This window comes from Bombina bombina, chromosome 6, assembly GCF_027579735.1.
Source record: "Bombina bombina isolate aBomBom1 chromosome 6, aBomBom1.pri, whole genome shotgun sequence".
In the NCBI taxonomy this organism is placed as follows: Eukaryota; Metazoa; Chordata; class Amphibia; order Anura; family Bombinatoridae; genus Bombina; species Bombina bombina.
The window spans coordinates 89,889,191-89,906,678 of NC_069504.1; the positions used below are offsets into that span (position 1 = coordinate 89,889,191).

A 17,488-nucleotide genomic window follows, 5' to 3' on the forward strand; every position below is an offset into this window, starting at 1 on the left:
CCAAGTATGTTTTTCAAAAAGTATACTAAGAGAACAAAATAACTTTTTATAACAGAAGAAAACTAAAAAAGTTCTTTAAAGCTGCATGCACAATATGAACAATGACAGTTCAATGACAGTTTCCCCTTAAAATTTGGATGAGACTCTGGTTGAATTATGCAGCACTAAAATGATTTGCAATACAAATTGCAAGATAAAGTATTAATTTACACTCCGGGTGAAGCAGTGAATTTAGTGTACTACACTTTTATATAACATGCCTACTCTTTATGAGCATATAATTGGTCAAATGTAATTTCTCTGTAAGTTTATAACTGGACTGTTATACTAAATGTGCCACTTCCATTAAAAATGGAATGGATAAACTAACCATGTTGACTTTATTGTGTGTACTAACAACTGTTCCTTGAAGTCTTATGCACAAATTGGGCCCACTAGTTTATAGATCATAATATGACTTATTATGTTTACTTAATCACAAGCTGCATGTAAATGCAAATTCAATTCCAACTAAATTAACTAATTCTACTAAAAACAAACAAAATCCCAATAGCAAAATAAAGTGGAGTTCAGTCTAGTTCATTTGCATTGCACACCAAGACCTGCTTTTTTTTTACAGAACTGCCAGTCTCTAACATGAATGCTGTTTTTAAGTGAGAACCAAGACATAAATAATATTATTTTGCCACACTATAACCAACAGCTACTGTGAAGTGAAGGGAGATTTGTGGAGCACATGTGAAAGGCAGAACATTTCCTCATCCTTCCCTGATCTGTGTAAGCACAGCAGGCTTGACAGCTCAGCACCCCTGCTGGGTAGATGTGGATCTAACAAACTCAGAAGAGGAATGGCAATTTTTCTGCTTCTTAATTATAAAAGGTGAAAGGTGAATTAAAACTTGATGTCTGGCAAGTCCAAGCAAAGGGCTGATTTCCTAGGATTTAACTGCACAAGGAGGAGTTCATTCTTTTTTTCTTTTTCTTTTCACTGGTTAGCTTTTAGCAGTGAGAGTAATTGCTTGGTGTTGCTCAGCATTCAAACACATCAGCTGCACAGACCTCAGCACTTGGGGCAGGGAGGGACTCTACACAGTGACATATCAGCCCTGTGTGTAAATAATGTCATGGCCAGCACAGAGAGACTGCTGCCTTGCATAGTCTAATGAAGCATGACATTTAGGAAATGTGTACTGGGATGTAAAAAAAAAAAAATAAGGGATTTCTCTGGGGATTGTCAAGGGACTGAATAGAGAACTATTCTTTAAAATACAGCAGAAGAGGTGAAGACGAAGAAGAAATTACACTGTCTTTTTCCCAGCATGGCATATATCATGGTCCCTGCATTTTTTCTTACTGGGCTATGTGTACTTGGGTCGTTGGCAATAGATACGAGGCAACCAAGGTTACGTTTGTCCTTCAAAGGTAAGTCTGGGCTGAATCAGAATATGTTTTAACACTATGTAACTAACATTTAGAATGCATGGGGTTGGATAAGGAACTTCAATAAATGTAGGACAGATATAAGTTTAGTTACAGTTTGCAAAGGAGCATATATTTATATTAAGATTCTGAGACCTCCAGTTACAAAAATCATTAAAACAGGCTTGGGCTTTAATGTGACACTATAACATATACACATGTAATATGTAAATGTACAAAATAATTTAATTAATTTTAGGTTTGTCAGATTATAGATAGATAGATAGATAGATAGATAGATAGATAGATAGATAGATTAGATGATAGATAGATTAGAGGATAGATAGATGATAGATTAGATGATAGATAGATAGATAGATAGAGATAGATAAATAGATAGATAAAATAGATTAGATGATAGATAGATAGATAGATAGACAATAGATTAGATTAGGTTGATATATTCTTTTGTAGGTTAATACTTAAATAAAAATGCACAAGCTTATTACAGGAAGAGACAACTGGTTCTTCTAAGTGATATGATATGTTGCAGGTTCTGTCAACTTTAACCAGATTAAAAACAACTTTAGACAGAACATTTCAGGATTTGTGACCTTGATATTTCAAAACACCTGGATTTACTAATCTGTACAAACCTTAAAACATGATGAAATGCAGCTGTTATATAGCATCAGATAGTAATTGTAAACATCTATTGAAACTAGACAGAAAGCACACTAGTTATTATCTTGCCTTTTTTTTTACTTTTCTGTTTTTCTAGATCTACTTTATTACATTATTGTTTATATACAAAGTCTGTGTAACGCTTTTAGAGTAATTATATGCATGTAGCTGTTGCACTGTTATAATTAATATTCATTTCTCAATAACTCTATTTAAATGTATAGACTTGATTGATTTCACCTGCATATCAGCAAGCTATTTATTATTGGAGATAAGAAATATTTCATATAGATACAGTATATATATATATATATATATATATATATATATATATATATATATATATATATATATATATATATATATAAACAAAACACTTATTAATCAGTGCTTACTTCCAAACAGTAGAGAAAATTCTATGTCAATGTTACTAATTCATTTTCGATGTTGCTATTGCCTAATGCCTATATACAAACTATATCAAAAACTGCTCAAATTGGTCATACATTCATCATATATGTAATGAAATGAAAACCTGAAACATTAAAATATAAATCCTAAAAATTGATACACATCCTATCTATAAAAATACCATTCGATATATACAAAATTGGTAGAATTAAAAAAAACTATAAAATGCATACAATGGGTAAAAAACAATTCTCACCTCCAACCACAAAGGTCTGGGTATACTCGGATAAATATAGGTAGTCACAGAGCCTGATGCAGCTGTTTACCGGTGGTGTTTTGCGTGCCGCCCGGAATATGGTAGAAACCAAGAATCTGTAGAAAACAAAGCGCAACCAGACTCAAGTGCAGATATAAAAAAATAAGACACACACAACACACTGCTGAATTGCACTTACAAGATTAACGCTTTTATTGCGCACTGCAACATATCCAAATGAAGGAAATAAAAGTGTAGAAAACACAGTCCATATAACCAAAGCGTCTCTCTTTCTCTTTCATCCGAGTCAGTCTCTAAATACGGCACTCACTGCATGTGTATTCACGTCCCTGGAGACTTCCGTACTTGCGGCCTAAATTACAGTAGCCGTGCTGGAAAGGGATACCCAATGAATTTGCTGCAAGATCCTATGGGTCCTCCGGTCACTCAAAATTAGCCTCAACGCATTTCAACCGCCAACATGCGGTCTTTTTCAAGAGGTGGTAAGTACAGAAGTCTCCAGGGATGTGAATACACATGGAGTGAGTGCCGTATTTAGAGACTGACTTGGATGAAAGAGAAAGAGAGACGCTTTGCTTATATGGACTGTGTTTTCTACACATTTATTTCCTTCATTGGGATATGTTTCAGTGCGCAATAAAATCGTTAATCTTGTAAGTGCAATTCAGCAGTGTGTTGTGTCTTATTTTTTTATATCTGCCCTTGAGTCTGGTTGTGCTTTGTTTTCTACAGATTCTAGGATATATATATATGTCAGTTTATACTTGACTAGTATCCTAAGGTTTGAAAGATATGCTACAAACTTTCTTAAATGCCTTGTGGGTTTCTTGCTTGTTTCCTTTAGCACACACTGTATATATTCAGCAATTTCCAATTGCTTTTTGTTCTTACTGGTGCCCTGAGTACACAAGAACCAAAAAGAGATTTGTGTCTTGTCAATTACAGGATACTGGGCTCTTTATTTTTGGAATCCATAACCCATTAATGTCTTCTTGTAATACATTTGCTGTTCCCAGTAGTAATGCTTTCTTTAGAGAGATATTCTGTGTAATTGGCTGATGTTATACAGTAATAAATTAATGCATTCTATTATGCATGAGGTCACAGCTGTTTTAATGAGAATACTTTTTAGAAAAATAGTGTGCTTGTTTTCAGGCAGCTGTGGTAAATTAAAATGGAATAATCATTTTCAATATTATAACATAAAAAATCAGTGGGATAAGGTATCATTCATAAAGGACAGAATGGGTTATAAACAGGTGAAGGCTTTTGATTTCAAAGTTTGTGAATTTAGGTGAGGCAGTCACTTGAAAAATGTTTTTTTTCTTATGCTTTAATAGTTTATTATAGGTTTGAATTTGAGACCAATGCAGAAAGCCTATGAGATTTGCAAATGATTGGATTATACCTACTTAACTCATTTACTGTATCTGTAATTATCTTAGTAGAAACTATTTGAAAAACGCAATGTAGAGATAATATATAGATAAAGGTTATTAAAGGGACATGAAAGTCAAATTTAAATTTTTGTGGTTAAAATAGACGGTACAATACTGAAACAAATACAATTTAGTTCTGTTATCAACTTTACATTTTCCTCTCGGAATCCTTTGTTAAAATGTAGTTAATTTGCACAATAACATATCTAGATAGGTTCATGAGTGTGCATGTCTTGACCTCTATGTCAGCCAATATAGATGTGCTCTTATTTGAAGTAACTTTCAACAAAGAATAGTAAGAGAAAACTAAACACTATGCGGTCAATTTATCAAGCGCCGTACGGAGCTTGATGCCCCGTGTTTCCTGCGAGCCTTCAGACTTGCCGGAAACAGAAATTATGAAGAAGAGGTCTAAAGACCGCTGCTCCATAACCTGTCTGTCTGCTCTAAGGGGGTGGACAGAAATCAACCCGATCGTATACAATCGGGTTGATTGACACCCCTGCTAGCGGCCGGTTGGCCGCAAATCTGCAGGAGGCAGCCTTGCACCAGCAGTTCACAAGAACTGCTGGTGCAATGATAAATGCCCACAGCGTATCATGTCTGTCCGCACTTTAATAAATATACCCCTATGATTAAATAATAGAAGGAAATAGTTTTTTTAATTGTATGCTCAATTTGAATAATCAAAGTTTAATATGGACTTCCGTGTCACTTAAATTATACATCAATATAGTTTGGCAGAATCACATTATAATGATACATCCTTAGTATGAAATTGGCAAAGCAGAAAGTGTCAAGTTGCTCCCAATGTGCTGTACACACTGTAGCTAAATTAATGAGATACAAACATTCCAAATTTGTCAAACAGACAACTCATATATTTCAAAGATCTATGCTTATGTACACAAGGATAATAGGAAAACTCTAATATGATAACGCTGCATATTTACTTCCATACTTGCTGCTCTATTACTGACCTGACATATAAAAAAAAGTCACAGTAGAAGATTATGAATGTAGAAAAAAATATTCTTGATAAAAATGACTTTATTTTAGAGCATTTTTTTACCCCAAGTGTGCAAAACTGTCAGTGTTATACAAACATTATTATTCTGTATTATACTGCAACACATCAAAATAATGTTATCTCTCTTATTTATTTTTCTTTGCCAAGCCAACTCACGTCAATTACTTTAGCAAAGATATATTAATCTAAACTCAAAGCACTAAATAATTTGAGTTTATGTCACTGCACACTTTGCTCAGTAATTAACAGCAGGATTGTAATAATACAGTTAGTTCTACTGTATCTCATTTCATTTTATTGTCAACAGCGTCCTACTGTTATAATTTACATTTATGACCTATTGGCTTCTGCTCTATTCACACATTTGGGATTTTCTTAGAGCTTTCCCTATGTTTTCCCTGCATAATGTTCCACTTAGGAGATATGTATCAATGGCATGCCAATCAAAGGTAAATATTTATACCATATCATGAGTATTCATTTGAAGTAACAGTCCTTGCAGCATATGCTGATGTTTGTTTTTAAATGACTATAGTACAGCTTGGTAACATATTTTTTCAATATTTTTTAATGTAATTATCAAAGTAGAGTTGGAAAAGGCAAATTAACACATGGATGAAAGGAAATTAAACCAGGTGTCTTCCTAGAATCACAGCAAAATGTGGGTCTTTGGTGAGTTAGAAGCAAGACCCCCTTTTGTATTTGCTAGATATCTATCTGCAACTGTTCTTGCGGCTTAATTTTTTTTGACAGGAATTTAAAGTGCAAGGTTTGCAAGTGCTGCATCAATTCAATAGCCCTTTAAACCACTTGATTCCATAATTCATTGATTATTGATTATCAGTCTCTTTTATAGCTAGTTCTTAAGATAGGAAAGGCATTTACTCAAGTGATGCACACATAGAACATATACAATTGTAACATGTGGAGAGGAATATACTCCAGTTTAAAACTACAGCAAGAGGTGAAATTGTAAAACAGTTTGTTTATTTATGCCTAATAATCATTGTATGGTTCTCCAATTAATTTAAAATTGCTGTTTTCATAATTTATCTATTCAACTATAACATTATGCATCATAATTATATAGGTGAATGATTACAAAGTATAAGTATGAGACAATTGTACAAATTATGCAATATATATGGGCTATCTAATGCATGAGAGGTGGGCACATGAACTTACAAGTTATATGAAACAGTTAGATAAGAATAGAGATCGAGGGTGAGAAATATAAAATAATTGATTAATGTCGGTTATGCTTCCCTTGCATAGTTGAGATTTTAAGCAATGTTTTTCATTCTTAAAGGTTGAGTCTAGTCTTGGTGTAGATGGGACTGTAAGGGAGGAATTAGAAAGTAAGACCAGGACACAACAGATGAGACAGGTGGGAGAGTATTTGCAGAGAAGAGCAGATATATAAGGGAGTGTGTGTTATTGATGAATTTGCAGGGTATTCTTGTATATGAATCTGACAGAGCCAGTCATGGGCATTTGCATTGGAGACAGAAAAGAGCTTTTGGAATGGGAGTGATATTTTTGAAGGTGGAAGCAACATTACTTATCCAAAAGGCTGAATGTGAGGAATATATAAAAGTCAGTGCAGAAAAGTAGAATCGGAGTCATCAGATAATACTGAAAACACACAAGACTTGATTAAAGAGGATATGGATAATGTGTGCTGAAAAGACAAAGCAACATAGAACTAAGCCTTGCAACTCATAACAGAATATGGTAAATAGTTAAAGGATGTGCCATGGAAAGATACACTGATGTATGGGCATCCACAAGGGTGGGGGAGACACCTGTCACCATCCCAGGAATTTGCTCCCCATCTAGAGTCCAAACTGAAGGGGGGGTAAGATAATTGAATGTCTGTTTTTTATTCCCCTGAATGTAGTTTAGTTTTAGAGGAAGAAGCAAAATATTCTGGGAGATACATAGCATTCTGGAATTTATAGATAACTATTTCCCTCTCAGTATTGTGCCACTGCAATTCTGGACTCTAATTCCCAGCATACATTGTACAGTGGTGGGGAGTGAGTTTTCTTGAAATTAGAAAGTTTTGCATGAAGTCACACACTCTTCTCCATGCTCTGTGTGTGTGTGTGTGTGTGTGTGTGTGTGTGTGTGTACTATCCCACCAAATTTTTAACAGCAGAAAAGAATAAGGTATCTCATTAATTCATTAATAGCAATGTGCTCCGATTTAACACTTTGTCTTCCTCCTGACATACTGGAATAGCTTTCTAAAAGTTTTGGCAATAGAACAAATAGAGTAATTTTTAATTTGCATATTTTGGGCAATGTACTGTTAGCCGTTTTAGGCTTTCTGAGTTAAAGGGACAGTCTAGGCCGAAATAAACTTTTATGATTCAGATAGAGCATGTAATTTTAAACAATTTTCAAATTTACTTTTATCACCAATTTTGCTTTGTTCTCTTGGTATTCTTAGTTGAAAGCTTAACCTGGGAGGTTCATATGCTAATTTCTTAGACCTTGAAGGCCACCTCTTTTCAGAATGCATTTTAACCGTTTTTCATCACTAGAGGGTGTTAGTTCACGTATTTCATATAGATAACACTGTGCTCGTGCACGTGAAGTAATCTGGGAGCAGGCACTGATTGGCTAAACTGCAAGTCTTTCAAAAGAACTGAAATAAAGGGGCAGTTTGCAAAGGCTTAGATACAAGATAATCACAGAGGTTAAAAGTATATTAATATAACTGTGTTGGTTATGCAAAACTGGGAAATGGGTAATAAAGGTATTATCTATCTTTTAAAACAATAAAAATTCTGGTGTAGAATGTCCCTTTAAGGTTAACTTATATTAACATTAACATAGAATCAAATAAAAAAAGCAATAAAAAAATAAATAAAACTATAGGCTCTTTCTATTTGTATTAATACGTTAGGAGTCTGTATAAAGACATTTGTGTATTAAAGTTTAGTGTGTGTATATATATATATATACGTTCATTGTCTGGGCATATTTCACTTTATTGCCCCCTAAAAATACTTCTTCAGGCAACCCATGACTGAATGCATAGTTGCAGAATTAGGAAAGGAACCACAAGAGGGCTGCATCACAGATGCCAAAGGATTGGAGAACTTTGAGCAGTATACAGAGGTCAACAGTGTCAAAGGCCAAAGATAGATCAAGAAGGATAAGCAGGAGAAATGGTCTTTATATTCGGCTGTAGGAAGGTTGTTTGTCCCCTTGGTGATTGCAGTCTATATGGTGTGTTGGGGACATAAGCCAGATTGCATAGAAGAAAGACGAGAATGTAATAGCTGGAAACATTTGTATACCGGGATTTTGAAAACGTTAGGATGCAAACTGAATATTGTGCCTTAAAGGCCATTGTAGTAAAAAAATGACATGCTCTTATCTGTTACAGCATGTGATTTTAAGGCTATTGACCCTAGACTATTATGTGTTTAACCCCCCACAAAGGGGGTTAAAATTAGGAGGGGATTTTTATTTCTGCTCTTCAGTGCTATGATTCAATCAGCAGCGCTAGTCGCACGAATTAGAGCATATGTTTTTTTTTTACTATAATGTCCCTTTAAATAATTTTCCATACTTTTGTATTTTATTATTTTAATGTATTGAGATTCAGAAGTCAAATAATTGGAGAGAGAATTAGACATTTTCTAAAATTTGCTCACAGGCTTTCCAAGTGAATAAAATACCATTGTGGGACCACATCTGATTATTAAATATGTAGAACATACTGCAGTTCTGGCAGAAAAAGAGGTTAAAGGGACATAAAACTGTAAAAAGAAAATGCTCTAATGTGTTAGAGCATTTTATTTTTGCACTAATGTTTGCATATAGCTATGTGTTTAACCCCTACAAAGGGGTTAAACGCAGAGTTAAAGTTAGCTTCAGTGCACTCCGGCACCTAGCTAAACATATCTAGTGAGTCTATGACAAGAGGCATGTGTGTAGCTACCTATCACCAGCTAGCTCCCAATAGTGCTTCGCTGTATGCATTTCAAAAAAGGATACCAAGAGAACAAAGTAAATTTGATAACAGCCATAAGTATAAAATTCTCTTAAACTTGCATATTGTATCTGAACCATGAGAGTTTAAATTAGACTTTCAACTCTCTTTAAAGGGACGGTAAAGTAAAAATTAATCTTTCATGATTCTGATAGAGCATTCAATTTTAAACAACTTTTCATTTTATTTCTATTATCTAATTTGCTTTGTTCTCTTTGTATCATTTCTTGAAAAGCATACCTAAGTAGGCTCGGGAGCAGCAATATTCTACATGAGATAGTTGCTGATTGGTGGCTGCACATATATGTCAGTAGTAAGAAGCTACACAAGTCGTCAAACTTAATTTGACAGGTACCCGCCCCTTTTTATGTAAATCTCCGCCCATTTCCACCCAAGTCTCCGCTCATATACCCGCCCCTAGAATCCACCCCTTTTTAATATTGATAATGATTTTTATATGGTAAGGATTTAGTTGCGGAATAAATAAAATGTATTTTTATTGATTGAATAATTGTTTTATGAATGAGCGAAATGTTTTTACTTTGCTGGGGTATATGTAATATCCAATAGGTTTTGTAGTTAGTAAATATTTTTAATACAATTTAAAATATTTATGTTTAAGGATATGGGCAAGACAAAAGCGGTAATAAATATGTTTGGACTTGCCAGCAGTACAGAATTCCATACTAGGGGCAAGTCAGAACATGTCGAAGCCAGTACAGTCATGTTCTGGCTTGTCGCTAAAAAGGAATTTGGCTTTGCGGACAAGCCAGAACATGATTATTACCGCTTTGTGTGCCCCCCTTAGTAAGTAATTTTGTGTGCATGCTTTTTTTAGGCTCCTGTATTTAAGAGAGTCCAATTGTGTGGTGTATTACTACAGATTAATAGTTTAAATAATAGAATAATTTAACACAGACACAAATACAAATTTCAATAGTTTTATTATGGAGAAAAAAAACATTTAAACAATAATAAAATTACAAAGGTAATAGAAAATAAGAAAAAACATTTAAAACTCAATCAGTTATTTACATTTTCAACCTAGTCGGTTGTATAAGTGTATCAGTTCTTTTTTTAGGTAGTAAATAACCATGAGGACTTGTTAGACCAGGGGGACTTAGTGAGCTGGACCTTAAAAAGAAAAAAAAGAAAACTTGATAAAAAAAACAGCTGCCAGTACCCAAGATGGCTCCCAATAAGGCAGAGGGGGAGGGTTCGAGAGCTGTAAATATGCTTAAAATAAATAAAAAAATAAATAAAAGATACCTTTTATTTTAGTACTGGCAGACTTTCTGCCAGTACTTAAGATGGCGGGGACAATTGTGGGGTGGGGGAGGGTAGGGAAGGGAGCTGTTTGGGAGGGTTCAAGGGGTGTGATGTGTCAGATGGGAGGCTGATCTCTACACTAAAGCTAAAATTAACCCTGCAAGCTCCCTACACGCTACCTAATTAACCCCTTCACTGCTAGACATAATTCACGTGTGATGCGCAGCCGCATTTAGCGGCCTTCTAATTACCAAAAAGCAACGCCAAAGCCATATTTGTCTGCTATTTCTGAACAAAGGGGATCCCAGAGAAGCATTTACAACCATTTGTGCCATAATTGCACAAGCTGTTTGTAAATAATTTCAATGCAACAAGTTCTCCAGCTAGTAATAAAAATTAACCTTTGTTTGTGCATACAGGGTCCCAAAAATAACAGCAACGTTTCAGGCAAACAATTTGCCCTTTGTCAAGCTAGATATCAAGTGATTATACAGGTGTTTAAATAGCCATACTGGCGCCAAACAATATGCATTAACATTTCTAATACGCCACCTAGTGGGCAAAAAAAATTTTTGTGAACAATTCTTGTAGTGTGTATTTATACATAATGTGTATATAAAAATATATATTGAAGAATATATAATACCTTATAGTGAACAAGAAACTTTATAAACAATTTATATCAAAAGATGTGCTAATTTTATGCTAAAAAATATTTACAATCAACAATTAAAAACAATTATATGAAGAAACTACAACTTCATATATCACTCAATACTATAATGGATACTGAGAACGAATGCATAATTATATGATACAAAATTATTATTTCATAATTGATTGTGAATGAAATATAGATATTAATCAAATTCTAGTTAATTTCATTATTTACTAAAAAGTAAATTCATTATATTCCCATTAAATCACCAAAAATCAGACCAATTACATTCCCTGTTAAGACCTTTTGGCCACAGTGTATTTAATTCATTAATCCAAAAGGTTTCCCTTTTGGTTAACAGGGAATCCCTGTCTCCTCCTCTTCTAGGCATATGTACTTGCTGCTCAATTAGTTGGAAACGGAGTTGACTTATACTGTGTCCTGCCTTTAAAAAATGGGAAGACACAGGAGCTTCCTTATCTCCACATCTGATATTTGACTTATGTTGCGTGATCCTTTCACGTGCCTCCCTGGTCGATTGCCCTATGTATATCAAAGAACATGGGCACTTGATGGCATAAAACACATGTCACGAAAGACATGGAAAACACCCTTTACGTACCTTGCCAGAAATAGTTCTCTGGGCATTAGTGTTCTGAACACCTTTATTGCTCCCTATGTCAGCTCTAACCAATCTATCCTTTATGTTAGGACACCTTTATAGGCAGGCATTGGAAACTCACAAAAAGTTTTTATATTGGGCCAGTATTTACGGATTATTTTGTTTATCTGACTACTTCTGGTACTATACTGGGATACATAAACAAGTCTATCAGCCTTAGAGGATTTTCTGACAACAGTAGATTTAGTAGGCTCAGAAATTATATTTTGCTTTCTGTATAATGTCAGTAGGATAACCTCTTGCTAAGAATTTTTTGGACATTTCTTCAAAATGTCACTAAATCTTCCTCCTATATTAAGGATACCTATGATTTTCTTACAAAACTTGAGGGACTATGCCTACAAAATCAAAAGATTATTCTTTTTTCACTTGATGTATCTAGTCTCTATACTTCAATTAAACAAAGCAGTGGGATAGCATCTGTGGCTAGAACACTAAATAGTGATCGTAGATATAGTACAGAACAGATTGAATTTTTTCTGTCACTATTGGAGGTTATTCTCTATTCAAATTATTTTTTGTTTAGGGATACTTTTTATTTTCAGAAGCAAGGGACAGCTATGGGATCCATTGTCGCCCCAACATATGCCAACATTTTTATGAACAATTTTGAAGAAACTTTTGTATATGAACATGCTTTGTTCAAACAGTTTGGTGCCACTTGGTGGGGTTTCATTGACGATGTGTTTGGCATATGGTATGGCGACATTGGATCCCTATTAGCCTTTATTACTGATTTAAATAATGCTGTAAGTGGGATTAAATTCACCTTAACATATGATGAAGAGAGGATTCAATTTCTTGATACTTGCATATACAAAAGTGAGGGAGGGTTAAAAGCAGATATTATTTCTAAACCCACTGATAAGAACAACTTATTATTATATGATAGTTTTCATGCTCCTTCCACTTTTAGGGCTATACCAAAAAGCCAGTTGTTAAGAGTTGATCGCATTGTTACTGATCCCACAATAAAAAGGGCTCGTTTTGAAGAAATGTCCCAAAAATTCTTAGCAAGAGGTTATCCTACTGACATTATACAGAAAGCAAAATATAATTTCTGAGCCTACTAAATCTACTGTTGTCAGAAAATCCTCTAAGGCTGATAGACTTGTTTATGTATCCCAGTATAGTACCAGAAGTAGTCAGATAAACAAAATTATCCGTAAATACTGGCACATTTTGCAAAAATGTCATCCCAATATAAAAACTTTTTGTGAGTTTCCAATGCCTGCCTATAAAGGTGTCCTAACATAAAGGATAGATTGGTTAGAGCTGACATAGGGAGCAATAAAGGTGTTCAGAACACTAATGCCCAGAGAACTATTTCTGGCAAGGTACGTAAAGGGTGTTTTCCATGTCTTTCGTGCATCCATTGCAATTCCATGATCAAAGGTGAAACATTCTGTCACCCTTATACAGGTAGGAAATATACCATAAAAGATTTTTTGACTTGTAGATCAAGATACATATTTTATGCCATCAAGTGCCCATGTTCTTTGATATACATAGGGCAATCGACCAGGGAGGCACGTGAAAGGATCACGCAACATAAGTCAAATATCAGATAGATAAGGAAGCTCCTGTGTCTTCCCATTTTTTAAAGTCAGGACACAGTATAAGTCAACTCCGTTTCCAATTAATTGAGCAAGTACATATGCCTAGAAGAGAAGGAGACAGGGATTCCCTGTTAACCAAAAGGGAAACCTTTTGGATTAATGAATTAAATACACTGTGGCCAAAAGGTCTTAACAGGGAATGTAATTGGTCTGATTTTTGGTGATTTAATGGGAATATAATGAATTTACTTTTTAGTAAATAATGAAATTAACTAGAATTTGATTAATATCTATATTTCATTCACAATCAATTATGAAATAATAATTTTGTATCATATAATTTATGCATTCGTTCTCAGTATCCATTATAGTATTGAGTGATATATGAAGTTGTAGTTTCTTCATATAATTGTTTTTAATTGTTGATTGTAAATATTTTTTAGGATAAAATTAGCACATCTTTTGATATAAATTGTTTATAAAGTTTCTTGTTCACTATAAGGTATTGTATATTCTTCAATATATATTTTTATATACACATTATGTATAAATACACACTACAAGAATTGTTCACAAAAAATTTTTTTGCCCACTAGGTGGCGTATTAGAGATGTTAATGCATATTGTTTGGCGCCAGTATGGCTATTTAAACACCTGTATAATCACTTGATATCTAGCTTGACAAAGGGCAAATTGTTTGCCTGAAACGTTGCTGTTATTTTTGGGACCCTGTATGCACAAATAAAGGTTAATTTTTATTACTAGCTGGAGAACTTGTTGCATTGTGATTCGATTGGGTCTGGTTAACCCTCTCCGTGCTCAGTATTGCTTGGTGGGTGCTGTAATTCATCTATTTGTTGAAATTTGTAAATAATTTCAGTGAGTAACCTAAAATTGTGAAAAATGTAACGTTTTTTTTTTTTAAATTTGATCGCATTTGGCGGTGAAATGGTGGCATGAAATATACCAAAATGTGCCTAGATCAATACTTGGGGTGGTCTACTACACTACACTAAAGCTAAAATTAACCCTAGAAGGTCCCTACATGCTTCCTAATTAACTCCTTCACTGCTGAGCATAAAACAATTGTAAAAAAAGGAAACTATTTTTTTTATTTGATCGCATTTGGCGGTGAAATGGTGGCATGTAATATACCAAAATGGGCCTAGATCAATACTTTGGGATGTCTTCTAAAAAAAAATAATGCATGTCAAGGGATTTTCAGGGATTAAAGAACATGTAAATATTGTGAATTTCTAAACTCAGGACAAAATTTAGAAACTATTTAGCATGGGTGTTTTTTGGTGGTTGTAGATGTGTAAAAATTTTGGGGGTCAAAGTTAGAAAAGGTGTGTTTTTTTCCATTTTTTCCTCATATTTTATATTTTTTTATAGTAAATTATAAGATATGATGAAAATAATGGTATCTTTAGAAAGTCCATTTAATTACAAGAAAAAGGGTATATAATATGTGTGGGTACAGTAAATGAGTAAGAGGAAAATTACAGCTAAACACAAACACCACAAAAATGTAAAAATAGCCTTGGTGCCAAACGAACAGAAAATGGAAAAGTGCTGTGTTCATTAAGGGGTTAAACATAAATATTTTAAAGTGTATTAAAAATATTCACTAACTAAAAAACCTATTGGTTATTACAAATACCCCAGCAAAGTAAAAACATTTCGCTCATTCATAAAACAATTATTCAATAAAAAAAATACATTTTAATTATTCCGCAACAATATAATTACTATATAAAAATCATTACAATGAATAAAAATAAATTATATTTATTACACAACTAAATCATTACCATATCAAAATCCTTATCATTATTAAAAAGGGGTGGATTCTAGGGGCACAAATGGGCAGACATTTACATAAAAAGGGGTGTGGTACCTGTCAAATTAAGTTTGACGACATGTGTAGCTTCTTACTACTTATGTCTCTTGTCAATGTTTCACCCATTGTGCTCAGTAAGCTCTCAGTAGTGATGCAAATTTGATAATAAAAGTAACATTAAGATTTGTGAAAATGTGTATGTTCTATCTAAATCACTAAAGAAAAATGCTGGGTTGCGTGTCCCTCTAAGGACCTAAAATCTTCAAGATAATATATGAGTATAAAACTTTGCCAAGGAGTGGTGAATACAATGAGCTAATCCAAACACACAGTACGTGTAGCAAAGATGTTATAAATCTACAAGAATTTGTAGAAATAGATGTAGGATTTTTGACAAGGCATCTAACTCTAATACTATTACACTTTTTTTTTAAAATATTGGAAGCAACATAAAAAACAAATAAAAAAATTAAACGTAAAGGTGTAATATATTCTATTTTTTAAACAACTAAATAAGGACAATGATGATCTCTACAGATTAGTGTAAAGCTGGCAATAATATTAAAGGGATAGGAAAGTCAAAATTAAACTTGCAGGATTCAGATTGAGCATGTAATTTTAAACCACTTTTAAATTCACTTCTATTTTCAAATGTGCTTCGCTCTCTTGGTATACCTTGTTGAAAAACAATATACACATATCCTACACAGGTGGGAGCTAGCTGCGTATTAGTGCTTGCACACATTGGCCTCTAGTTATCAAGCTCCATAAGGAGCTTGATGGCCCCTGTTTCTGGCGAGTCTTCAGATTCGCCAGAAACAGCAGTTATGAAGCAGCGGTCACAAAGACCGCTGCTCCATAACCTGTCCGCCTGCTCTGAGCAGGCGGACAGACATCGCCAGAAATCAACCCGATCGTGTACGATCGGGTTGATTGACACCCCCTGCTGGCGATTGGCCGCGAGTCTGCAGGGGGCGGCGTTGCACCAGCAGCTCTTGTGAGCTGCTGGTGCAATGCTGAATACGTTGAGCGTATTGCTCGCCGTATTCAGTGAGGTCTGGCGGACCTGATCCGCAGTGTCGGATCAGGTTCGCCAGACCTTAATAACTAGAGGCCATTGTCTTTTATGATTGGCTAACTAGATATGTTAATCTAACTGCCAGTAGTGCAATGCTGTTCCTTCAGCAAAGGATAACTAGAAAATGAAGAAAATTTGATTATAGAAGTAAATTGGAAAGTGGTTCGAAATTGTATGTTCTATCCAAATCATGAAAGAAAAATTTGGGGTTTCCTGTCCTTTTAAGGAAGGCAGAACTTTGTACAATTATAAGACGACTTATCCACAACAATGTTGCAAACAGTTCATTGCATACTTTCTTAGATAACCTTTTTGATACATTTTTTTAACTAAAATACAATGTACTCCATTTTTTTTAGAAAGAAGTGATTTCTAGTCAAATACTCTAAATGGACAATTTATCTGAAAAGAAGAGGAAATATTTAATTACTATAGCTCATAGTAATCACAAAAACAAATATTTGTAATCCCTTTCTTATTTAATGGTGGGATAGAAATACTGAAAGTTTTATGTTTATTTTATTTTTTGACTTCTTTATTTTTTAATCAACACTGAAACGGGGTGGTAGTGAATATCCTGGGACCACCTCAAAATAATCATACTACAGCAATCCAAGGCTATCTTGCTAGCTGTTACAACATAGTTGTAGTCCCATCTGGAGATTCTCAATGTTATTAGCTTCTGTTTCACATTATATTTGCTCTAGGGAGGGTGCAGCATTAAATAGCTTTAACCCCCAATGATTTCTGTGCAGTAAATATATTACTTTTATAAACATTTTTCCAAATCCATCAAATATATTTAAATGTATTGTCCATTCATAGACTTGAAAATAAATTATTAATACCCTCATTTATTCTTTAGTACTTACAGTAAAATGCTATATATATATCAATTAAATTTTTCTTTTTCTTTATTTTCCTGTATATTTGTTGTCTTCTATTTTACTATTTTTATGTATTTGTTTTATTTATTTATGTTTATTGCAAACATATCTTGCACTTTATCTACCATCTGAATATAAGTGAAGTAGAAAGCAATTTTTTATTTAGATAACATATCTTCAATATTTTTTTCTTCCTAGTTCACTCCTAAAGTCGTGTAATATCTGACATCTGAAATGTTCTAC

General features: G+C 33.9%; 1 protein-coding gene across 1 annotated transcript in view; it reads left to right on the forward strand.

Annotated features, from left to right (window-relative positions):
• The first annotated feature begins 782 nt into the window (after positions 1-782).
• SEMA3E (semaphorin 3E) overlaps positions 783-17,488 on the forward strand; it is a 291,573-nt gene continuing 274,867 nt past the window's right edge. Inside the window, exon 1 of the mRNA XM_053716512.1 lies at positions 783-1,422. Coding sequence (XP_053572487.1) covers positions 1,320-1,422 — 103 coding nt within the window. The 5' untranslated portion in view covers positions 783-1,319. The remainder of the gene's footprint in view (positions 1,423-17,488) is intronic.